At 50.5% G+C, this 23,208-nt stretch overlaps 1 protein-coding gene across 6 annotated transcripts; it reads left to right on the top strand.

The window, feature by feature from the left end:
* The first annotated feature begins 33 nt into the window (after window positions 1–33).
* Window positions 34–20,986, top strand: SHROOM1 (shroom family member 1). 6 transcript variants are annotated; one of them, XR_011699126.1, is made up of 8 exons: window positions 34–310; window positions 6,792–9,741; window positions 10,501–10,571; window positions 11,263–12,240; window positions 12,623–12,773; window positions 13,941–14,213; window positions 15,826–17,314; window positions 17,819–20,986. XR_011699126.1 is itself a non-coding variant. In XM_071570366.1 (8 exons), exons 3-8 carry the CDS (start codon window positions 6,880–6,882, stop codon window positions 16,078–16,080), a joined length of 4,590 nt encoding a protein of 1,529 aa, XP_071426467.1. In that variant the 5' UTR covers window positions 34–161; window positions 252–310; window positions 6,792–6,879; the 3' UTR covers window positions 16,081–20,986. The 6 variants fall into 6 exon arrangements, 4 of the variants coding, with proteins under 4 accessions (XP_071426467.1, XP_071426468.1, XP_071426465.1 ...); XR_011699125.1 differs by having other exon boundaries at window positions 15,826–17,912; window positions 18,165–20,986; XM_071570366.1 differs by having other exon boundaries at window positions 34–161; window positions 252–310; window positions 15,826–20,986.
* The last annotated feature ends 2,222 nt before the right edge of the window (window positions 20,987–23,208 follow it).

Raw genomic sequence — 23,208 nt, 5'->3', positions numbered from 1 at the left:
CCAGTGTTTGCTCTCCTCCCTTCCCCACTGACTCTGCCCTCGACAGAATGCCACGAGCCCCAGGGCAGCTGCCAGCCTGGGCAGAGGGTGCTGTGCCGCTGGGATGCCCCTGGAGCTGCCTCTGCCTCTGGGACACCCCAGGCCTGGGGAGCAGATGAGAGGTGGGACCCACCTCCAGCATTGCACTGGAAACTCTTCAGGCTGGGAGATGACAAAGTTCTGCTTCGCTGACTGTCAGATGTTCCGTGCAGGCACAGCTGGAATGGGCACCCAGAGCATCAGCTGCTGTTTGCTGAAGGGAATATTGGAGGTACCAGCTTTGCCCTGCCTGTGCTCACTGTGGACATGCCTTCAGTTTGAGGGGTAACTCTGGGCTCTGGGGGGTGTCCCTGCCCGTGGCACGGGGGTGGAACTGGGGGAGCCCTCAGGTCCCTTCCAACCCAACCGTGGAGCTTTGTGAGTCTCACTAAACCAAACATCATTTCAGTGTGTGTGTATTTTACATGCCTGTAGCTGGTACAAACTGTCCCCAGCAGTTTCTGTGCTGTCTGTCTGTGTATTTGCAAGAAAATGAAACAAACATCTGGTTACTCTGTTCTTACGCTGTTTGCTGTAAGTCTGGAGAGCAGCGATTCCTTCTGGGGAATGCCCCTCAGTCTGTGGGTGCAGTCGGTGTGTGTGGGGAGGGCTGAGGCAGTGAGAGCCCTGGGCAGCCCTCTGGGGCTGCACTGTCTGTGCCCATCCCGTGCTGGGGGGGATCTCACCACTCGCTCCTGACAGGCAGATTTTCCTTCACCTCAGCAGTGCCCCTCCAGCAGCTGGAGGACCACACAGGTCCTTGGACCTCACAGGGTTTGGTGCAGGATTTGTGTGGGATGTGGGTTTGGGGGCTGGAGATGCCTCTGGCAGTGCCAGCTGCCTGTGCCCTCGTGCCCCACGTGCAGAGTGTGGGTGCTGGTGGCATCGTGGCTGCTGCTCACAGGTGGTTTGGGAGCTCTCAGCAGCAGAGAGTGTGCCCAGCCCCAGCCTGGCAGCACAGGGCAGGCAGAGCCAGTGGTCCCACTGCAGGGGTGGTCAGAGACGTTGCAAGAGCCTGTCCAGGGCCAGGCACAAGCTGGAGGAGGTGGCAGGAGAAGAAAGCACAACATGGGAAAACCAGATGTCCAAGTGCTGTGTTTTTCTGTCCATCCTTTCTCCTCAGCAAGGGTTGACTCGGCTCTCAGGTCCCTTGCAGAGCAAAGTCCATGTGCTCCCACCAGAGGCACCCTCTGTGACAGCCCAGAAACAGAGGAGGGAGCAGAATGTGTCCTGGAAAACATTAAAACCACATTCTGAAATGTTTAACCTGGGTTTGAAAGCTGTCCTAGGCACTCAGATTGCACCTGAACTTCAGGGCTTGTCCTCTGGATCTCTGAGGGTGAAAAATGACATTTTCATGGGGAAATGTGGGAATCTAACCAAGTCATTGGACAAGGCAAGAACTGAATTTGCAGCAGAAAATTTAAATGCTAAAATGATCAGTGTGTTACAGTGAGTAGGGACCAGTGTCACCTCTGCTGTGGATGGGCAGTCTGGAGTGTCCCCTCAGTCCACACAAACACAGCTCTGCTCTGTCCTTGAGTGTGCAGATCATGGGGGGGTTTAGAATAAGCACAATCTGGGTGCATGTTCAGCAGGTGAGGAAGGGCTCTGGCAGGTGGAGCTTTTCCCCAGAAAGCAGCTACCTTGGAACAAATGCACTCAGTGATCCCCCAGCACAGGCACTGTCTGAGGCTGGTGGTGAAATGCTGGTTGTGGAGGGCTGATCTGGGACCTCAGAAAAAAGGTTTCTGTAGGAAAGATCAGATGTAGAAAGGTGGACCTGCAGAAACTCCCCCTCTCTGTTGGGTGGGCACTAACTGGTGGGAAGTGCTGCAGACAGGGAGCCCCTTGGGCCCTGGTTGGTGTCACCAGGACATCCCCTCAGTGCCACTGCCCCTGAGCTGCTCACCTGCTGGCAAGGGTGGGCACCTGTCCTGGCACCACCTGCTCTGGGCAGGTCTCTCACTAAAGCTCTGGGTGCTGCCTCCTCCCTGAATGAATTTGTTTCCCCCAGACCTTTTTCTCTGGCGTCTCCTGTGAGTTTGGCAGCCAGTCTGGATGGAGGCTGGAGAGGGTGGGTTTAGATGGGATATTGGGAGGAATTCTGCCCTGGGGGGTGGGCAGGCCCTGGAAATATTTACATTCCTCAGACTGTGGTGGAATTTATTTCTGTTCACACAAGGCATAAACCTCCTCTAAATCCCCCTTAGGCTCTGCCTTGAGATGTCTGGCACTGTGACTTCCCCTGGCTCCCAGTAGCAGGGTTTGTTTGCCACTGGGCCTCTGAGAGCCAAATGGGAGAGTTTGTCCCTGGGTGTTGATGCACCGTGTCCTTGGCAACCACCAGCTACCTGCAGGAGAGTTCTGGGAATTGTCCTGAATGAGAAATTTGGAGTTTAGAGTCTTCAGAAACCTTAGTAAGAAAAATAGAGATTAGCAGAATGTGTGTTTTTCCAGTCACCTGAAGGGGATGTCCTCTGCTACACTTGGCTTCCTGTTTCAAACCTAAAGCTGAAAGTCCAAGTGGATAAAATTGTTGATTATAAGGTAGAAAAAATAATAAAGTGAAAATATCTCTTTTGAAAAAAGGCAGAAACAGGGACTTTGAAGATGCTGAAAATCAAGAGAATCAGGGAGACACTCTCCTGGATGTGATGCCCTTCCATTTCTCTCCCCCTTTGAATAGTCATGTCACAGTAATGGAATGTGAAGCCTTGGGACATTTGTCTGGAATATTTGGATATCACACAGTCTGGTCAAAGGAGCAGCTCTCATTTCCAGACATCTCATATCTCAGAGATACAGTCACTGCATCCATGCTGTGCATGGGCTTAAATTTCTGCCCAGGAAGAACAGGATGGAGATGTGGGAACCTGTGCTGGTCCATCAGGCAACGACCTGCTGAAGGTGTCAGGGACACCTGAGACTCTCCCTGCCTTCCCCGGGAGTTTGGGCTCTCCAGGCTGCCCTGGGACAGCCAACAGGATCAGCTGGTACAGCAAGAGTGTCTCACATGGTGTTTGGGGAGCAATCAGACCTCAGGGTCTGTGAGCAGATGGGTCAGGTGCAGCTGGGTGGAATCTGAGGAATGTCAGCTAATATTGACATCAGGTGTTTGCCCTTCGATAAGGAGCAGGTCACTCACAGGCTTGAACATGACATAACATTGGTAGGTCACTCCCAGTGTTTGCTTTGGGTTTTGCACACTTGTCCATCTCACTGCCTGGAGAACAGTCAAGTATTGTGGTTTGATCTGGATTAATAGCTCTGGTTTTCCCCTTTATTTGTTTAAAAAGGGCAGTGCTGCAAAAAGAGAGCTATGAAGGTGTGAGCTCTGCTTGTGTTTCTGAAGGGCAATGCTCCTTCTTGCTTCTCTGACAGAAAGGTGGTGTTGGAAACTTCCAGGGACCTGCACAAGTGCACAAATGTGGTGTGGGCTGTGTTTGGTGCCAGGGGCTGCTTGTCCTGGGGTGTTGAGGATAAATCAGAGACTTCATGAAGAGAATACCTGGGTTTCTGCTGAGGGATGATTCGTTTGGGCAAGCATTGTGTATAACTGCAGGTGAGTTATGGATCAATTATGGGGCCTATCCCTGTCTAAATGAGGTCACACAAGACCAACCTGTAAATAAAAGCAATCTTGCCCTTAAAAAGCAGGTAACTTGTTAACTGATTGCAGTCTGCAGTCATTGGGTTTCCCTGGACACAGTTAATTAGCCAGAGCCATGAGGCTTTGACCTGCTGGGGTGGTTGCAAAGAACTGGAGATTGTGCAGTGCAAAGCTCCTCTGCTGGGCACAGGGGAGGCTGATGTGGGGACTGGGACTAAACAGAGCTCTGGGAGGGCCTGGAGACTTCAGCAGGGCACAAACTGGCACTGAACACTTGGGGACTGTTTGATAATGTTTGGGTAAAGAGGAGTTTTTAATGCAAGCACTGGGACCTGGGCTGAGAAGTCTGAGGTGCACTGTGGGCATTTCCTGGCACTGCCTTGCCACTACTATTGTATCATTTTTTGTTATTATTATGGTGGAAACTTGAAACAATCTCATTTTGAGACATGTGGCATCATTATCTTAGCCCAGAGCCAGCCCAGCCTCATGCACAGCATCCTGTGTCACTGGGTTTGCTCTTCCTCACCCCTGACCCTGCTGGGATGTGTTGGGTGAGTCCCATTCCCTCAGGAGGTTCTGTCTCTCTTCACGTGTTTGTCCATCTCATCTCTCTAGTTTGTCAGGTGGAGAAAGCAAAGGGGGTGCTTTATATTTGAAAGCTGCTTCACACAGAGGGCTCTGCCCTCTCTGGGGTCTGCAAGGTAAAGAGAATAAACCAGTGGGTGGAGGTCAAGTTAACCTGTTTTTACCAACAAAAAACAACAAGCAAATGACTTTATATTTTAATAGGTTGTTAATGGCTTCATTTCTTCCTTGGCCATGGAGTTGATACAGTTCCCTGCACCCTACACTGTGAATACACTTCCCTTCATCTTCCAGTGGGTTTGGTTTGATACACTTTAATTTAACATTTTTCTTCTTGCTTTCAGTGGTTCACAATGAAAATCTTGCAAGTCTGTCTGGAATGTGCAGTTGTGTTCCAGCCCTGCCAGAACATTTGTGAGGCCCAGAGACAGAGCAGTCCCTGAGGGAGCTCCCACCTCCCAGCTGAGAACAATCCTGTCATTGTTCCTCTCAGCTGAGTTTTAAGTACATTCATGTTTTTCTCTCACATGGGGAAGAGAAGGCAGTTTTCACATAGTTCTTTAAACACATTGAGATCAACGATTCTGCTGTCAGGGTTTAGGAAACACCTTTTCCAGAAGAAATCCGAGAATTTTTCCCTAAGGTGTGTTTGAGTGTCAGTCAGAGGTCCTTACCCAGTCTCCCAAGATACTGAAATTCTATTTCCTCTTATTTCTGGTATCATCATAAAAACCTGAGTGAAAAATTCTTCACTGTATTGTCAACTGGAAACGACAGTCAGGAAAAGAGATGTTGGGAGTCACTGGTGTAGGAAACCAGAATCCTTTCACTGACAGACATAAAGCAAACCACAGCTGTTCTGTCTCCACATTGCTGTGGAAACTTAGAGCCCAATTCTCGTTGTAAATCAGGGTGGCTCCATGAACTTCCATGGGTCTGTGCCAGCACATCCCAGACAAAGACTTGGCTTGGCCTATTTATAGCACTGTCAGTGGCAGAGCTGCTGGAGAGGTTCCACTGGGAGAAAAATGTGATTAAACCAAGGCAGATAAGAATGACAGAGGAATCTGCCTCGTGGGTCTGTTCTGGAATGTGATCCCAGGGGGCTGATCCTGTGCACTTCCCAGAACTCCAGGCACTGCTGAGCTCCTGCAGCCCGGAGGTCACTGCTGTGGGGCAGAGCTCCAGGGATGTGCCCACGCTGGGATGGCAACTGTGGCACAGCCTGAGCCTGCACTTAATGTCAATTCACCCATCCAGCTGCTTTTTTTCCTCTGTGGCTTCAGAAAAGCCAAGGTTTCTCTTTCCCCAGGTATGAGGGGCTTTATTTCTTTGAATTCCTCAGGATGCTGTGGTGGAAATGATGGGGAACATCATCATCAGCCATTGATCCTTCATCTCCTCTGTGACCCTGCCAGTCAGGGACACACGACTGAATTTCACAGTTGTGCTTTAGGGCATCTGTAAAGAGGGACAGAACTTCTCCAGGCATCCCTGAGTTGGTTTCTTACTGAAATTCCAAACAAAGCCCAGCAGAAATTCTCACTGTGTGGTGTTAGTTTGTTTTCAGTTCCCAGAAACTGGTTAATTTGTTTAGTGTGCCACACCAGTCCAAGTTTCATTTATAGATTAACTTGTGTATTTTGGCTCCTGTCCATCTCTTCCTTTGGCTCAAGATGAATGATACAGGGACTGTCTTTGAAACAAGGCAGGAATGTGAAGGTTTTTGATTAAAGAGCAATATCACCCTAAATCCTCTCTGTCTGCCAGCTTTCTGAGGCTCTGCCCAGAAATGTGGTATTGGGAATGGCAGATTTGGGTCTGGGGAGTTCAGCCTTTATGAGGAAATCAGACCTGTGGTATTCCAGGCATCTGGAAACACTTTGTGTCTCCTCCTGTCACTGGAGCAGGTTGTTGAGGGAGGTTCTCAAGGCTGTTTGTTTGCTTTCTTTTCATAACTAATCAGTCTTTAGAGCTGGTTTAAATGAGAATGACTGAACAAGGTCAGTGGGCAGCACCTCTCTGGTGCCAGGTTCATCTTTTATGGGGGGCTTGTGAGTGTGTTGGGGGTCTGAGGTTGGCAGAGGCAGCTGAGGGGTCACTCTGGTGGTTGAGCATCTTCTGATGCCCCCTGAGTGGCTGCTTGTGGAGATCCATTTGTGAAACTCAACCTGGGGGCATCATGCCCAGCAGTCAGAGAGGAACTGTCGAGTGCTGCAGATAAACATGGGCTGGTTTCCAGACTCTGCAAAAGGGCTGGATTTGTCCTACAAGAACTCTAAGGTGGTGCTTTTTTCTAGTCCATTTGCTATGTTTGCAGGGGGGTTCCTCACTCCACCCCTAAATATTTGACTGCCTTTTAAATCTGTGACTTTTCACTGACATCAGAATGTCTCATCAGGATGCTGTGTCAGTCTCAAGCCACTCTCTGTGAGCCTCTGGGGAAGGTTTGCCAAGATGTGCCATGAGAGTCCTCCCACTGAGTCTGTCACATGTTTCTCTTTCTTTTTAGGATCTTCTTGATATTGTTGGAATGTGACTACAGAGAAACCTCGGTTGTGGACTTTTAGTCAGACTTTGGTTTCTGGAAATACCACACCATGGCTTCCTCTGGGAATGCAGTGGGAATCTGGGCTCGGAGGGCAGCTGGCACTGGGGAGCTGGCACAGCCCGGGATCTCCCCTGAGAATGAGCAGCATCTTCCGCCAGAGAAGTCGAGTGGCAGCACAGACCATCCCTGGCACCTCCCTGGCAGAGCAGACTGTGCTTACAGCTCTTTCTCAGGGGGATCCAACGCTCCTGAGTGTCCCACCCTGTCTCCGCCTCTGGAGCAGGAGCCATACATGGACTCGCAGTACGTCAGAGGGATTTCCAACCTCAGTGCTGGAGCCCATGAGCTCAGACCCCACCACCCACCCAGGGCACCACACCTGAGACCCCAGCCCAGCCCTGCCAGCTCCAGTGCCCCTGGGCACTCTGGAATCCCTCCCAGCTCCAGGGCCCCTGAGCACTCTGGAATCCCTGCCAGCTCCAGAGCCCCTGAGTGCCCTGAAATCCCTGCCAGCTCCAGAGCCCCTGAGTGCCCTGGAATCCCTGCCAGCTCCAGAGCCCCTGAGTGCCCTGGAATCCCTGCCAGCTCCAGAGCCCCTGAGTGCCCTGGAATCCCTGCCAGCTCCAGTCCCCCTGAGCACTCTGGAATCCCTCCCACCAAGGGCACTTCCCATCAGGGAGTTCTACCTCTGGCAGCACCAGCACCCTCCCCTCCCTCCCAGCTCGGGACCTACAGCATCCTGAGGCACCTTGGGCGCTGCAGAGGCAGAGCCAGCTCTGGAGGACGCAGCGAGTGTGAGGTGCAGGACAGAGAGCTGGCACACAGCAATGGGCCATGGGCTCAGCACTGGGATGGAGTTACAGATACAAGGCCTGCCAGGAAAAAGACACTGGAAAACCAGAGCCTTTCTTCTGATTCTACAAATGAGGCATCTACATCAAACATTCAAGGGTTGAAGACAGAGGAGAATGGAGAGTGGTGCCCACGCCAACAACCTACAAAGAGAAGGAATCCACACGTTTTCAGCAGACCTTCTTCATTCATTTTTCAAGAATATCTAAAGACAGACTCTGTGGTGAATGTCCTCAAAACACTTTCAGCTTATAATTCAGTTCATGCTAATAAAATTCCCAAGGAGATGAACTCCCAGTCCTGTCACCCAGCACATTCCAAGCCCAGCACTGTTAATGATACACAGGAAGGCAAACAGTGTCCCTGTGGGGTGCAGAAGCCAAATGCCAGGGGAGCAGCTCTGCCAAGCACTGTGCCAGGATCCTGCCAGAGAAAGGGGTCCTTGCCCTGTGCTCAGGACCTGCTCTGTGCCCAGTGGCATCCAGACATGGATCAAGATGTGTTTGAGGACAGTGGTGACTTAAAGTACATGGAGAATGCTCTTCTGATCAAAAATGCTTCCAGGAAGCTCAACAGTTGTACAGATGGGAATCAGTGCTGTGGTTCTGGAGGAAAAGCTGGGAGAGATGTCAGGGAAGCAGTCCTGGGCCAGCAGGGCTGGGCAGTGCCCTGCAGCTGCCAGGCTGAGGCTCAGCACCAGGGGCCAGGGCAGGGCAGGGAGCAGGGCTGGCACAGCACGAGCCAAGTGGCTTTGCTCAGACCAAAGAAAGACTCCACATCTCAGCTGGGACGTGAAGTCCAGAAAGGAAAACAGTTTAACAACAGCAGTCCTGACCTCAGCACGTGTCTGGAACAGGAGGAACCTCCTGCTGGGAAACACCAACCTGCCCCTCACATCCAGCCCCGGGAGGACCCTGCTGGGGAACAGATAACCAGGCAGGTGACTCCCCTGCTTTACTACCTCTCTGGGGGGAAACCCACCCACAGCCCACAGCCCAGCAAACTCAGCCCCAGTCAGGAGCACTCGAGGGGCTCTCCGAAGGAAATCCCTTCAAGCAGCTCTGCTGCCTCAGCACGGGGTCCAGAGGTGCAAAGGGAAAGGCAGCAGCCTCAGAGGCCCTGCCAGCCCCGCGGGCACAGAGCTGAGCAGCTCCTGCTCCACACCCAGGATCTCAGCCCTGCCGGTCCTGCCTCGCTCACCGAGGAGACCTTCAGGAATGACTACAGAGAGCAACTCAAAGTGGCTCAGAAAAAGGTTCTCAGGGAAACCTCCTTTAAAAGAAAAGACTTACAGATGAGTTTGCCTGTCAGACTGAGGCAGAAACCTTCTAAAAGGCCATCAATTGAACACCTTCGGTCTTTCTCACTGTCCAGTGCAAGCGAGGATGCCAAACCTGCTCCTTCTCATCTGGAATCCCTGCAAAGTTTCAGTAGAGAGGAAGAAATAAGGAGGCCACAAACAGGTCAAGCAGGGGGAAGGAAAAAGGTAACCAAAGAGGAAAAGAAACTCTGCTATTCTGAGCCAGAGAAGCTTGATCAGCTCATGGATAAGGAATTATCATGGAGTCAAGTTAGGGATGAAGTCACGGAGCAAGATATCATGGCAGCCAGGAGAAGGGCTCTGGAGAATGGAGGAAGGGCACTTTCCAGTTCCAGTATGTCCAGGACAGAGCTGAAACAAATCCAGCACACTGCCCTGCTGGAATACATGGAGAGAAAGATCAGTCGAAGGGCAGGAGTTCCCCAACACCTCCCACTGCATCAGCCACCCCTGCAGAAGAGGCTGTCACACCCCAGTGGCCATCCTGGCAAGACTCCCGACCCAGAAGGGAGCAGGAAGATGCAAAATGATGAGGTTTTCTGCCAGGTTTTCTCTAGAGAAAAATCCCCAGATGTTTTTCCTGCTTGGGCTGCTGTGGCCCCACTGAGTGTGAGCAGCAGGAATGAGCCCAGCAAAGCCCACGGGAGCTGCCCTGCAGCTGAGAGGCCCCCATGGGAAGGGCATCCTGGGGCTGGCACAGCTCAGGGCACAGCAAAAGCCACTCCTCCTGCCACACAGGTAAGACCCAGACCAGTACCTGAAGGGCCCTACAGGAAAGTCAGAGAGGGAGTTGATCCTTTTTGCAAGGGCCTGGAGTGACAGGACAAGGGGAATGGCTTCAAACTGCCACAGGGCAGGGTGAGATCAGATACTGGGAATAAAATCTTCCCTGGGAGGGTGGGCAGGCCCTGGCACAGGGTGCCCAGAGGAGCTGTGGCTCAGGAGATGCCTTGGCAGGGACCATGTGCTGCACAGGGATGGGGCTGTTTGTGTTCCAGCAGTTATTGTGGGGAAGGGCAGCAACTTCATTAGAGCCCTGCCCAGAAAAGGTCATTGTAGAGAGACTTCCATAAATGATCAACCTTTTGGCTCCTGAATTTGAAGGGCAGTAGCTGTCAGTATAGTTGAGAAGAAGAAAGAAGATTAAAGGGACAGAAATTATTTAATAAGCCACTAAAATTACCCAGCTGAAGAGGCTGACCTATGTACACCAACACTGAACTTCTGAATCGTTGTGGGACTAGAGATGTATTTTGTTGCCAGATGTTCTTTTGAATTTCTAGGGAAAAAAGGGTGGAAGAAGAGCATAATAGCAATTCAATTAAAAAAGGGGTAGAGAAACTAAAAATAAAACAAAACCCAAAAAGGCACAAACCTCTATGATCTTACTTGCACATCTACCATGAGCTCCTGTTTTGGGGATAACAAACATGGGAATGAAGTTAAAGAGATGCCTCCGTGCAGTGCTGTTGTCCCAGCTGCTGTTCTCCCTTGCAGGACACCTGCAGATGTGCCAGCTGTGCCAGCTGTGCAGCAGCACCGCCCCAGAGCTGTGCCAGCTCCCCCAGGTAAGGCTGAGAGCTGAGCCCGGGGCTGCTCCTGCCCTTCTCTCTCGGGATCCTTCCTTGCCCACAAGGAAACATTCACCTTTTGGGACAGCCTTTAAAGCCCTTTCTCCCTTGTGGAGCACAAGAGGGAGCTGTGAGTGCCCCTGAGCTCTGCCCCTGACAGCTCCATCTCTGGGATCACAGCTCCCTCCTCCGAGCTCTGAGAAAACAGCATCTCCAGAGCCAGGCCTGGGGAATGTGCCTGATCAGAGGGGTGTAATGGGGCTTTTGTGGGGTATTTAAAGGAGAAAAAAGTACTGTGCCATTTATACCCCACTGACGAGGGAGGTCGTGCTGTAACTCTCCGTATTTGCTTTGCTGGTTTGAGGAGAATCAGGGGAGAAAACCATCTGAACTCTGTCTCAGCAAGGCAGTGATGCTGACTCTGGTGTAGTGCAAGAATTTCCACTGTATCAGCCATTCAAAAATATCCCAAAGGTTTCTGGAGGCTTGATGAGCTTAGAAAAACTAATTGTATATTTAGCAATATTCTGAAGTTTTTCTGGAACTTCCTAGTTTAGCAGGTCAGCATGAAAGTAACTGGAAGTTCCAGGCAGAACTGTAATATCAGAAACATTTGAGCACAGCTCATAAACAGTCTGCAAAAGTATCTGCTGTAGAGGGAATAAAGGAACTGTCTTCTTTCTTATAGTTTCCATGATCCTGAGGAAGCTGGAGCTGAGAATCACAGACATGAGGACACAGCTGGACATGGCCATGAGGACATGGCTGGACATGGCCATGAGGACACGGCTGGACATGGCCATGGCCATGAGGACACGGCTGGACGTGGCCATGAGGACACGGCTGGACATGGCCATGAGGACACGGCTGGACGTGGCCATGAGGACACGGCTGGACGTGGCCATGAGGACACGGCTGGACACGGCCATGAGGACACGGCTGGACACGGCCATGAGGACACGGCTGGACACGGCCATGAGGACACGGCTGGACATGGCCATGAGGACACGGCTGGACGTGGCCATGAGGACACGCCTGGACACGGCCATGAGGACACGCCTGGACACGGCCATGAGGACACGCCTGGACACGGCCATGAGGACACGGCTGGACGTGGCCACGAGGACACGGCTGGACACGGCCACGAGGACACGGCTGGACATGGCCATGGCCACGAGGACACGGCTGGACATGGCCGTGTATGTTGTCATGACACTGAAGAGCTGACTCCTGAAACCTCTATCCCTGCCCCAGGAGGTGGAAGCAGGGAAAGCCCTGGAGTGGAGATGGGATGCAGAGCTCAGTCTCTGGGTGGGAATGCTGCACTGGGGCAGCCAGAGCAGGGAATGCACCTCCACACAGCACTGGCTCAGCCTCTCCAGGGAGACAACAACCCAGCCAAAGGGTTGGGTTCCCAGGCTGATGTTCCCCTGGAGACAGGGACACACCTGCCCAGGAGGAGACTGCAGTGTCCCCACGACCAGCGGTGCCAAGAGCTTGTTCTGGAGATCATTGCCAAAGACAGGTCTCTGGTGCACATTCTCATGCCTCATCCTGACAGAAAAACTGCTCTGGACCTGATGGAGGGTTTGTTTCCTGTTAACATTTCCATGCTGGACAAATCACACAGGAAAAAGGGCAATGTGCAGCATGTACAGGAGGATGAGTAAGTAGACAAAACCAATTATCTGCTATTTTAATTTATTTTAGTGTATGAATATCATGTATATACTCAGAGTAAGATGAATTTGAACATACTGTTTTATTTTTATTTCATTAGCAAAATATTTTGGCTTTCTCATTTGCATCTCAAGAAATACCTGAGGCTGTGGATATATGAGGGAATAAAAGTGATTCAGTTATGCTTTATAGAAGGGACCATGGCAGACAGGCTGCAAATCTTTTGCTTTAAATCTTTAAAAAATTGGAAAAATTCCTGCTCTGAGAGGGGAGTGATTCTGAAGTCAAGATGGATAAAACCATGAACACAAGGGTTGAGAAGAAAACCTTAAGTGTTTGCTATGAGTGTTTATTTTTTGTTCCAATAGCAGAAAAAGTCATAGAGATGGATCAGAAGAATGTCCTGAACCTGAAAATGAAGCCAAGCAAAGGAGCAAAGATCCTGCCTCTAAGGGAAACCAAGTCCTGGACAGGATCAGGGGCAGCACAAAGGACCCAGATGACATCACATCTAAGAAAGTATGTAGATGACCATCAGAAGAACCACTGTTTCTCCATCATGACAAAGAAATTTTTATTAATGTCATTATTACTGTGGATATTTTTATCCCAAAAATGTTTCACAGGTAATTTTGAATCAATTTTTGCCAGTAGGTGAAGTCCTGGAAAATTGATAATGGTGGTGTTTCAATCCTGCCTGTTTGGTTCAGCTCTCTCATCCCACATACCTGTCTCCAGCAGCTCTTGGGGGTGGATGTGCCTGGAACAAGCACACAGGGCTGGGTAAAGATTTCCTTGCAAGGGCAGCTCCTGTGCAGCAGCTGAGTCACAAATTAACACTCAAATCCAAATCCGCAAAATTAATTACAACTGGCAGCCTAAATAAGAGATACTTTTTACTCTAAGAACTGGCAGCAGTTCCTGCACATTCCAGTGTCCAGTTAATTCCATACCTGCAGGGAATATGGTAGGCTGGACGTAGCTGGGTTGTGATAGAAGGATGGAGCTTGGAAGGGTGATTGAGTAGCTCTGCAGAGTTGGATGGACCTCCTGCCCTCTGGAAACCTGGCCATGCTCTATCTCAGGTGATGACAATCTGCCTTCCTGAAGCTCCTCCTGCTGATGTTCTTCACTGCCCACTGTCTCACTGCTGCTCCTGCTCGTGCTGGTGTGTCCAACTTCCAAAGGACTGAGGTGTTCTTCCCCCACACTGCTCTCAAAGCCTCTTTCCAGATCAGCATTTCCCCTCAAACAGCCTCCTCTGCTTGCTTTGCTGCCCAGGCTCTGGTGATCTGCTTGGATCTGACTTTTTCTGTGCGTATGAGAAATGCAGTTCCAGTCAGTTCTTCCCAAGCTTGGCACAGAGCTGTGACTCCTGCTCATGTCTCAGAGCACAGCTCTGTGTAATCATGTTGTAATCTTTACTGCAGTTCCCTCCAGACAGATAGGAAGCTCTCTGAGCTGGGGGATTATATCACCCATTAAGGTGATTTGCTTTTCAGAGTTGGAGAATTAACTATGGCTTAGAAAATACTGCATTTTTTCACTTTTTCTTTTCTGGAGCTTAAAATTCTTTTAGAAGTCAAGAATTTGGCAAAGTCCATGTGAAGAAAATCCCTTCTCGAGAACTGCTGTGGATTCTCTCTGGCAGTAAGAGCTTTGGGTGATGTTTCTGTCCCTTTGCAGCTGGAGCTCATGGGCAGGCTGAGGACCAACCTGCAGAGCCTGTGGCAGGAGCGGGAGCAGGTCCTGCAGGAATCCCGGGAATGTGCCCAGCTGGGCGAGGGGCTGGAGGCCACGGTGAGGGGCCTGTGCAAGCCCAACGAGGTGGAGCGTTACCTGATGTTCATCGGGGACCTGGAGAAGGTGGTGAACCTCCTGCTGTGCCTGTCCAGCCGCCTGGCCCGGGTGCAGAACGCCCTGAGCAGGGTGGATGGCAGCACAGACGCTGAGGAGAAGGTGAGGGACGGGCAGGTGGGCTGTGGAGCTGTTGGGTCACCCTTGTGCTCACCTGTTTGTCTGAGCTCCATGAGATCCCCCAGGCAGTGCTTGTGCCACGTCTTGGGCCGTGTCTCCACTCAAGTGGAGCAGGTGTGCTGTGGACCAGGTTCAGTGCTGGAGCCCAGGAGGGCACAGGGAGCTCTGCAGAGGTGCTGGGGGGCAACAGCAGGGTCTGAGCCACGGGGGTGGCTTTGGGCCCCCAGGCTGCTCCCTGAGCTCCACAGGGCTTTGGGGGGGTATTTTCTCCATTGCAGCAATTACTGCCTTTGAAATTGCATTTTGCTTCACGGGCTTGTTCTCATGAGCAGGAAGATGATGTGGTCATAGACTGAGATAAAATACCCTGCAGTTTAACTTAACCAGCCACCTTTGCTGGAAAATGGGGAATTGCCTCATGTCACCAGGAAATCTTTTCAAGTCTGAAAATTCTCCTTTTTGCTGGAGAAGACAAGCCAAATTTATCCCAGGAGTGAAGCTTCCCTGCTGTCCTGACTGCTTTTAGACATGTTTATATCAACACAATACCTGCTGTTCTCCCTTATTTGGAGATTGGAAAAGCACAGTGTTAGAAAAACTGGGATTTTCCGGTGCTGTGCTGCTGCTGAGCTCCTGCAGCTCTGCAGTTCAGCACAGCTCACAGGCAGAACTGCACTAAAAAGGTCCTTCCATGCAGTGTGACATGGAGAGTCAGGATTCAGCACCTCCAAAATGTCAGTTGTGTTAATGGGAATAATTTTGGGCTTATTTCATGCAGATTTGGGCTTTGTGGTTGGCAGGGAGGGGGGTGTTCCTCTAGTGTTGCATTTATACTCTTAATTGGAAATACACTTTAGAAATTTATTCAGACATTTGAATAACATGCCTGAGAAAGACTTGGTTATGTGCCAGCATTTTTACAACCATCTCCCAGCATTTTCCAGCTCACTGCATTTGCCCTGATGGCAGCAAAAGCAGCAGTCTCAGTCTTTGGCTCCATTTTTAGGTTGTTGATAGTGACCATTGCTGGATTTATGGACACTGTCCTGAAATGTGGCATTTTCCAGCAGTGTTTTTCCAGTGAAAATCATTACAGCAGGAAGAGAATTGGCTCAATGTGAAAGGTATAAAAATCCTGTAGAACAAGCAAGGCCTGACTCTTGTGGGTTTGTTAAGAAGCCTTTGATGAACAGTCACTGTCTGCATTATAGTTATTTTATTGCATGTACCTTTTAATAGAAGCCACTTATCTTTTTAGTACATCATTGGCACTCTGACCACATGCAAGGCACAAAATACAAAGATATGTGCCTTAAAGAGCTTCTAATTGAATGAAGATGGTTCCAGGATACTTCAAAATGCCCAGAATATACTGATTGTTTTTCCTGAGGGCAGCATGGAAGAAGTGAGTCTTGATGGGGTTTCCCATGTCTTTGCCTTACAAACCACAAGAATGAGTAATTCAATCGAGAAAAAACTCAAGTGGAGCACAAAGCCCACAAGAGGAAGCAATTAAATTAACTCAGGTGTGGCTTCCAGCTGAAGTGGAGCCTGGCAGGAGTGCTGGTGCTCACAGTGTGTTTTCCCTCTGCAGCACTCGCTGTGGGAGCGGCTCCAGCTCCTCTCCCGGCAGAGGGAAGATGCCAAGGAGCTGAAGGAGCACCTGGAGCGCCGGGGCCGGGTGGTCTCCGCCATCCTCGCCCGGTACCTGACGGAGCAGCAGCTCCACAACTACCAGCACTTTGTTCAAGCCAAGACCTCCTTGCTGATTGAGCAGAAGGACCTGGAGGAGCAGATGAAGTTTCTGGAAGAGCAAATAGAAACTCTTGAGCAGAGCCTCCCCCTGTAACGCCCACACTGTTCACACGTTGGTGTTGGTGACGTTGCCCTGGAAATCCACAGGCACTCGTGGCACAGCTTGGGGAGTTCTTCCAATCCCGGTCGTGCCACAGCATTGACAAATCCTCAGATGCCCTGGGGATGCTCTGGGCACACTCTGGACGTGCCTTCCACTTGGCCAGGCCAGCTGACAGTGTCTCACAGACTCCCTCTGGGACACGACTGATGGGATGTGCTGCTCCCATTAACATGGCATGTATTTACCCTTCGGGTTGTCTGTCCAATCTGTTTCCACATTGACATAATCTCAGTAAAAGAGCCATACAAATATTTGCCTCTTGTGGGTGGGTTGAATGTTTGAAATAAAAAATGATGTGGGAGTTGAGCTTTGAATCAGAGCTTGCTCAGAGCCACAGGAGGTGTTAGAGACCATTTCAGTGAAACTCCTGCACTCGTTTCTACTGCTTGTATGTGTGACAGAGTAAAAATGCACTGTAATGAAAGAAAAGAATTACTTCCTTTCTTGGCAGATGCCATCCCTGAGTCCTTCCTGGCTCTGTGTCATCCCGGTAGGCTGTCCAGAGGAGCTCAGGAAAAGGGTGGTGCTCACTGACATAGAGCCAATCAGCGATGAAGGCAGCTTAGGTGAACAGTTTTGGGAATCATAAACTCTGAGCTTATTCCTGCACAGTCGTTTGCAAAGTCCTTACTGTGCTTTTGAAGTGCTTATTTTTCAAGCAGCACCTTCAGGGGGTTGTTTTTAAGTACCTTTCAATTGTCAGCATACACAAGAAGCCTGAACGTGGGAAAAAGCTCTGCTGCAGACTGGGCAGGTGGGACCACTGGGGGAGATATTCAGTTTCAGTGAGACTTTATATAAATCCCTTGGCAAAAATCTTTTAAACACGCCTTGTGTGTTGAGTCAGACCAGTGATGTTGCTGTATTTAAAGTCTGAGTGTGTTTTGTTTGTTTGTAAGTATTCAGAGAGAACAATATTTTGTCTGACCTACATACCTAGACCATGAATAAGGCAGCCACTAATTGTACTCAGGTTTCTTCCACAGCCAAAATAGATGTTCGTTGTCCCAAGAAATGTTTTGCTAGTGGTGTGTGTCCTGACTATGGTCTCACCACCCCTGAGAGCAGCCATCCTGTTCCTGAGGCACCTTCTCCCTTGGAATTGCATTTCCCTGGGCACAAGGACTCCGGGAGCACAGAGTCCAAGCTGCCACATGTACTGCGGGTATTGCCTTAATCCCTGGGGGAAATGCCCAGACACTGTAGATCTTGAGTAGATCTGCTCAGTGGGTCTCAGAAGGCCCTAAAGACAGGCTTTGTTATGTAATCTGAAAGCTGCCTTTTGAAAATGGTCTTTAACATAGCAAAATGATGCTAGTGGATTCAGTGGAGAATTCTAAAACATATGAGCAATGTAAGAGGAGCTGTTTCATGGCCTGAGAAGCCTGACTCAAAGTGGCACTTTATTCTTATTATTCCTAGTTGAGGGAAACACCTGTTTGGTTATTGAAGCCAGAGCTTGTCTTCAAGGGCAAGAATAGGTCTGCTCTGTTTAGAATTCTTATCTTTTGGGGGGTTGTGTCATGGGGAGGGTGATTGCTGCTCCTTCCACACCAGCATTCACAGGAATGCTTCAAAAAACAACAATTAGAAACAGCTTGTACTCTGCTTTTTCAAAAAAGTCGTGTATCTTTGCTCCCTGTTACTCTGTTAGAACTGTGAATTTCAGGCAAAGTGAAAAATGGACACAGTGATGGCACCAGAACCTCTTTGCTGGCCAGCAGAGACCCCTTTCTGAAGCAGTGGCAGGTCTGGACTGTCAGGTGGGTCTCGATTTCGATACTGATCATTAGTTATGGGTTTATTGTGAGGGCAGTGGTGATGGTTCCCCCTGGACTTCAGCCACGGGCAGCATTCCTGGCACACCAACGTACTAAGATGTGGGCTTTTTAAACCACAGTCTGATGTTCAAATAGTCATTTACCTGCTCCCAGACGAATGGGAGGAGCAGCCCTGGGTGCCTCTGGGACTGGTGGAACACTCCTTGATCGCTCAATATCAGTCATTCCCTACAGGAAGAAGAGAGAGCCTGTTCTTGATGATGGGCTGCATCTCCTTCCAGCAGAAAGGAGACACGTGCTGGCCACAGACGCCCTCTAGAGAGGGCAGTGCACTTCATTTCTGAGCTGCTGGGAGAGAGGATCGCATCGGGCAGTGTCCACATCCCCTGGCTGATCTTGTCTTCACATTTATTCACTTAAAATTCTTTCTCTGTGTAGAACTTATAAACTGAGCTTGTTTGTGGGGCTGGCAGGGCTCTGTCCCAGCAATGGAGATGGTGAATCATCCTGTGGCTCAGCCCATTTTGCACAGGCTCAGAGTCCCTGCTTTTGATCCAATTGCCTTCTGCCAAAGGTTTGGTATTTAGAGCACTAATTATATCCCCATACCAATAACTATTGTTTACGTGGCAGCTTCTTCCCAACCTTAAGTCATGCAGTTTAGAAGCCAAGATGGCCAGAAATCTTTGGTTTACAACACTGTGTTCCCACACTGCTCCAGACAGGTTTTTCTCACCCTTTACCATCAGAAGACAAACTTAAGACCTGAACTGTATAACTGGTGTCCTCCTGGAGAAGCAAACGTTGTAAATGTAAGGACTGTGGAAATGAAAGCCTGTGCAGTGCTTGTACATCACCACTGTTCACACTCCTCCTCACTGGCCTTCCACGTATGGCTTGTGCACCGATTCCTCTGCCCAGAGCCCTGGGAACCTGTTGGCTTGCCCTGTGCTGAGACCTGCTGAGCTCCCCGTGCAAACAGCCAGGTGTGTGTGAGGGGGGAATGTGAGGAATGAAGAAGCTGCCTGGTACTGCCCCTCTGCAGAGCCGCAGGAATTCCCCACTGCTGCCCGGCCCTGGCAGTCCCTGTGGCACCTGCAAGGCTGATCCTTTGACAGCCAGGGAAGGGGTAACATGACCCAGCAGCGCAGAGAGTGAGCCCTGCAGGGAGCTGAGCTGTGAACCAGGGAGGGCTGCACCCAGGAGAGCCACCTGGCAGCTCGGAGCAGCAGGGAGGGGTGAACAGGCAGAACACGGAGCTGCATCTCCCCGTGGGGTGCCAGCAGTGAGACCCTGGGGGGATTCCTGGAGATCCTGCAGCTCGTCTGCCACTCACACACAGAGTGTGGGAGGAGGAGGGCAGGAGCTTTTGTTCTGCTGGGCAGAAACAGGTGGGCCCGATCTGGGGATAAGAAGATGACTCGCATTGCCGGGGGCAGAGCTTGGGCTGCCGGGACAGGTGAGGGGTGGTCAGTGCAGCACCAGCACATCCTGCCCATCTGTCTTGGCAGCAACTGAAAAGATTCTAGAATTGCATTTAACACCCACTGCAATGTGTGGGAGTCACTGCTGGATCAGGAGCTGCTGTTTCAGCCTCTTGGGCACTTAATTGAAGGGGGTTAATGATTTTGTTTTAAACCCCAGCCTCATTTTCTCCACTGGGGTGTTATGCTGGGGAACTTTTGTATGTAGAACTAATTAAGGAATGGAGGGCTGCAGGAGTTACTGCAAATGTACTCTGCAAAAGATCTATTTGGTGCTTGTGAGAGCTGTGTTTAATAAGTAAAAAGATGTTCTCTCTGCTCTGGGAATTCATGGCAACCGACTGAATAAATTTTTAAAAATAAACTCCGAGCAGCATTGCAAAACTAATCTGTGCCTGAGGGGAGCCCACACAGACATTAAAGAACGATCAGCCTGCAGGAATCATGCAACCTCTGGGCTTCACAAAAGGCTCTTGAGAAACAGCACATGAATTTCACTGCTAAACGAAGAGAGGCATTAAAGGTTATCAGAGAGACTCTCAAATACCACATGAGCCTTGAAGCTGAGTCATCTCAGATAAATCCAGAGAGAGACAATATGGGCTGCACTGGTACTCTTGATTTAGAGAATAAGAGACTTCTAAAAATGTGCATGAAGAGCCAGAAGTCTTTCTAATGGGCTCAGCATGTGGGAGAAGAGCAAGAACATCCCAAACTACCTCAACTGGGAACCACATGTGAAACAATTCCTCAAGACATCCCTGTCCTGTGACAGCTCCCAGTGACATGGCTGGTGCCTGCAGGGCTCTTTCCTGGGGTGCAGCTGCTCCCTCCTGACAAGGTCAGTGTCACCAGTGTCACCCAGTGCCACAGGGGTGCCTGGAGAGGCTGTAAAGGCGGGAACTGCTGTGGGACAGGAGTGGGAGAAAATACAACACAACCCTCATGGTGAGAAAGTGTCTGTAGCACTGCAGGTTGTCATTGTGCCCACCCTGGTGGGACCATCTGCCTCGTGCTGGAGGCACTGGGTGAGGACAAGCAGGGTGCCTGGAGGCACCTGGGGAGGGCCTGGCACCAGATACCATGACCTCATGTCAAAGGTTTGGGCGTTTGGGAGTCTGTTCCACTCAGTGCAAATGGAGGTTATTTGGTTTGTGTCAGAGGTGAGTCCACAGTGCTTGTTGAGCTTTTGAGCTGGGGTCTCTTTCCTGGTCTGCAGGGCCTCAAGAAAATGGGCATGGATGATCTTTCTCTTGGGAAATGGGGGTTTGGGTTTGGCTGGAAACTTGTGCTCTCAGATGAAGAAAAGGAGTAACACTCTACCTGGGGCAAACACAGAGCAGAAGTCCTACCAAGGAAGGGCAAGCTGATCACTGCCAGCCTCAGTTTTGTTGTGCACATCTCTATTTTCTTCTTCACAGAAAGGGAAGATGTACTAAAGCTGAGCTAATGTGAACAGTATGGGTCATTTTGCCTGGTTCAGGGTTACACACACAGTATAAGGGCTCAATGTGCTTAATGATTTGCTTTGTCTTATAACTGAGTGAAATAAACCTTGGAACTGGAACAGAAACGTTCCTCATTAGGATGCAGAATTTGGATCTGTGTTGTCCTGCTCTGTCCCTGTTCTGCCCCTGCAGCAAACAAACACGACACTGTTCGTGCCCCAGCTACACTCTGGCCAAGTCCCTCTTAACAACCTCTTAATTTGGGGGTCCCACAAAAGTACAAATGACTGGAAAGAGCAAAACCTGCCATGTTGCCATTTTACTCAGATGAATATGTAAATTGGGAGACAAATGCATCCAAAGAATGTAGGTCATGGTGGAAACACAAGGAATGGGAGGAAGGGATGAGCAATGGGGAATTAGGAGCTGTCTCAAAAGGCCTCCTCTGCCTCCAGCTGGTGGCTGCAGCTCCCGTTGGCCTGGTGGAGTTTCTCAGCAACTCTTCTGCTGGCCCTTGGGTTTGTGATGAAGTTGAAACCTCATTGAGACTCCTCTGCATTGCAGGAACATTTCCCAGGCCTTTCATAGCCCAGGTTTTCTTGCAGCACTCACAAGGGAATGGAGGTGGCCAAAAAAGTCTGAGCCTGAGCCCGACTGTGCTGCCTCAGGCTGCTCAAACACATCCGGGAGGACAAAGTCTGTCCCTCCGTGTGGAATCACAGCTGGAGGTTTGTTTGCAGAGCTCTGCAGAGCAGCTCTGGGAGCTGAAACTGGTCAGAACACAATGTGCTGAGGGGCAGACAAACCAAGTTATCCTTAGCAGACGGAGCTGGGGTCAGGCAAACATCAGCTCTGCTGGTCTCCAGTGCTGCTGAATAAAATCTGAGCTGGTTGTGTTTGTGTGGGTGCTCCCCTGCTCGTGCTGCCTACAGCTCTGACAACACTATCTTGATTTCAGTTTGAGTATCAGTACTGACTGTGCTTTGAAGTGACCAAGGTGATTAACTCCATTTTATAGCAGGAAAACTGAGACCTGGCAAGTAGGCAGGGTAGTAACCAAGGGAAAATAGAACCTGAGCTCCTGAGTCCTGGGCCTTATCTGTGCCTTCCATCGCCAGCCTTCCACAGCTGCCCGCCCTCCCCACCACTAAACCCTCTCCACAGGACAGGAGCAGAGCCCAGGGGGCTCAGCTTTTTTGGTTTTTTACCTTTCCTGACATTAAGATTGATGATATGGAAGGCAGCTCCCAGCTCTGGGGGGCCAGGGGTTCAAAAGGCTGCATGCCCAGCCAGTGGGACAGCCCCTGCCCCAGGCCAGGGTGCTGAGGGACCCACAGTCCTCCCCCAGCTGTTCCTTGTGAAAGCATCCTGGCTAAACCCCACAGCTCATGTCCATGCAGGTGAAAATTCAACTGTGTTCAGCCAGATTTGGGCTTGACAGTGAAATGGAGGAGAATCAGTCAAGCTGAGGGATTCACAAAACAGTCTCTGGCAGGAAAACACTCCCGTGGTCACTGATCACCCTCCAGAGTCCCCTCCTATGTGAACAGCCACATAGGAAACCAAACCCGAGCCAGGCTGACAGACTGGTGTCACTTCAGACTAAAGGCACTGTGTGTGTCTGTAAGACTCCAGCAGAGCATTCCCAGTCCCTCTCAGGATTTGTCTGCACCTGAAGTTGTACCACTCTGGGTATACTAATCCCAGCCTGCCTAAACACTATCTTTTCCTTCATCTGCTCAACAAGGAAGAGGAATGAGCTGAGTCACAGCACAAACTTGTTGGCAGAGCCTGGCCCACCCCACCCACAGCAGCGACCTTTCGAGCTCTGCCCCTCTGTGCCCCAACCCTCCTGCTGAGCCTGCAGCACTCCCTGGGCAAGGCTGGGAGGGCTCTTGCTGCTGGGCACTTTTCTATCACACCAGCTCATCCCGAAGTGCCTCTGAGGAAGGAGTAGTGCAGAATTTCCTTGATGATACATGGTGCAATTAAGTCTTATCTCAGCTATGACTTCTTTGACAGAACAATAGAGGAGCAGTGAAACCTTCTCCCTGCTTTCCTGAGGGTGAAGCCACAGCCCCGCTCCACAGGCTACTGAGCTGGGCTTTCAAACACATAACCCTCCATGCCTGAGCCCTACCTCTGCCAGAGCAGGCTCTACTCAGAGTGAGCACCAGAAGTTCAGCAAGGTTGTTTGAACAGGTATCAAGCCCACAGCAGTGACTGCTGAACAAACTCCCCCAGGAGGGCGAGTCAAACTGCAGAGTGTTTGCAATTCCCACCGAAACAAAGGCTTTAACCAGGCAGTGGCAGCCCTGCCAGTGCCTCAGAGGTGACAGCAATGCA

Source organism: Pithys albifrons, chromosome 15 (assembly GCF_047495875.1).
Source record: "Pithys albifrons albifrons isolate INPA30051 chromosome 15, PitAlb_v1, whole genome shotgun sequence".
In the NCBI taxonomy this organism is placed as follows: Eukaryota; Metazoa; Chordata; class Aves; order Passeriformes; family Thamnophilidae; genus Pithys; species Pithys albifrons.
This window is presented reverse-complemented; position numbering and strand designations above follow the sequence as displayed.

What these genes read in the sequence shown, in the direction of transcription:
- SHROOM1 (XM_071570366.1), top strand. Translation starts at nt 6,880, where the DNA reads ATGGCTTCCTCTGGGAATGCAGTGGGAATCTGGGCTCGGAGGGCAGCT. An exon ending in ATGACATCACATCTAAGAAA is followed by an intron (nt 12,774 to 13,940) that starts GTATGTAGATGA and finishes GTCCCTTTGCAG; the next exon opens with CTGGAGCTCATGGGCAGGCT. An exon ending in GCACAGACGCTGAGGAGAAG is followed by an intron (nt 14,214 to 15,825) that starts GTGAGGGACGGG and finishes TTCCCTCTGCAG; the next exon opens with CACTCGCTGTGGGAGCGGCT.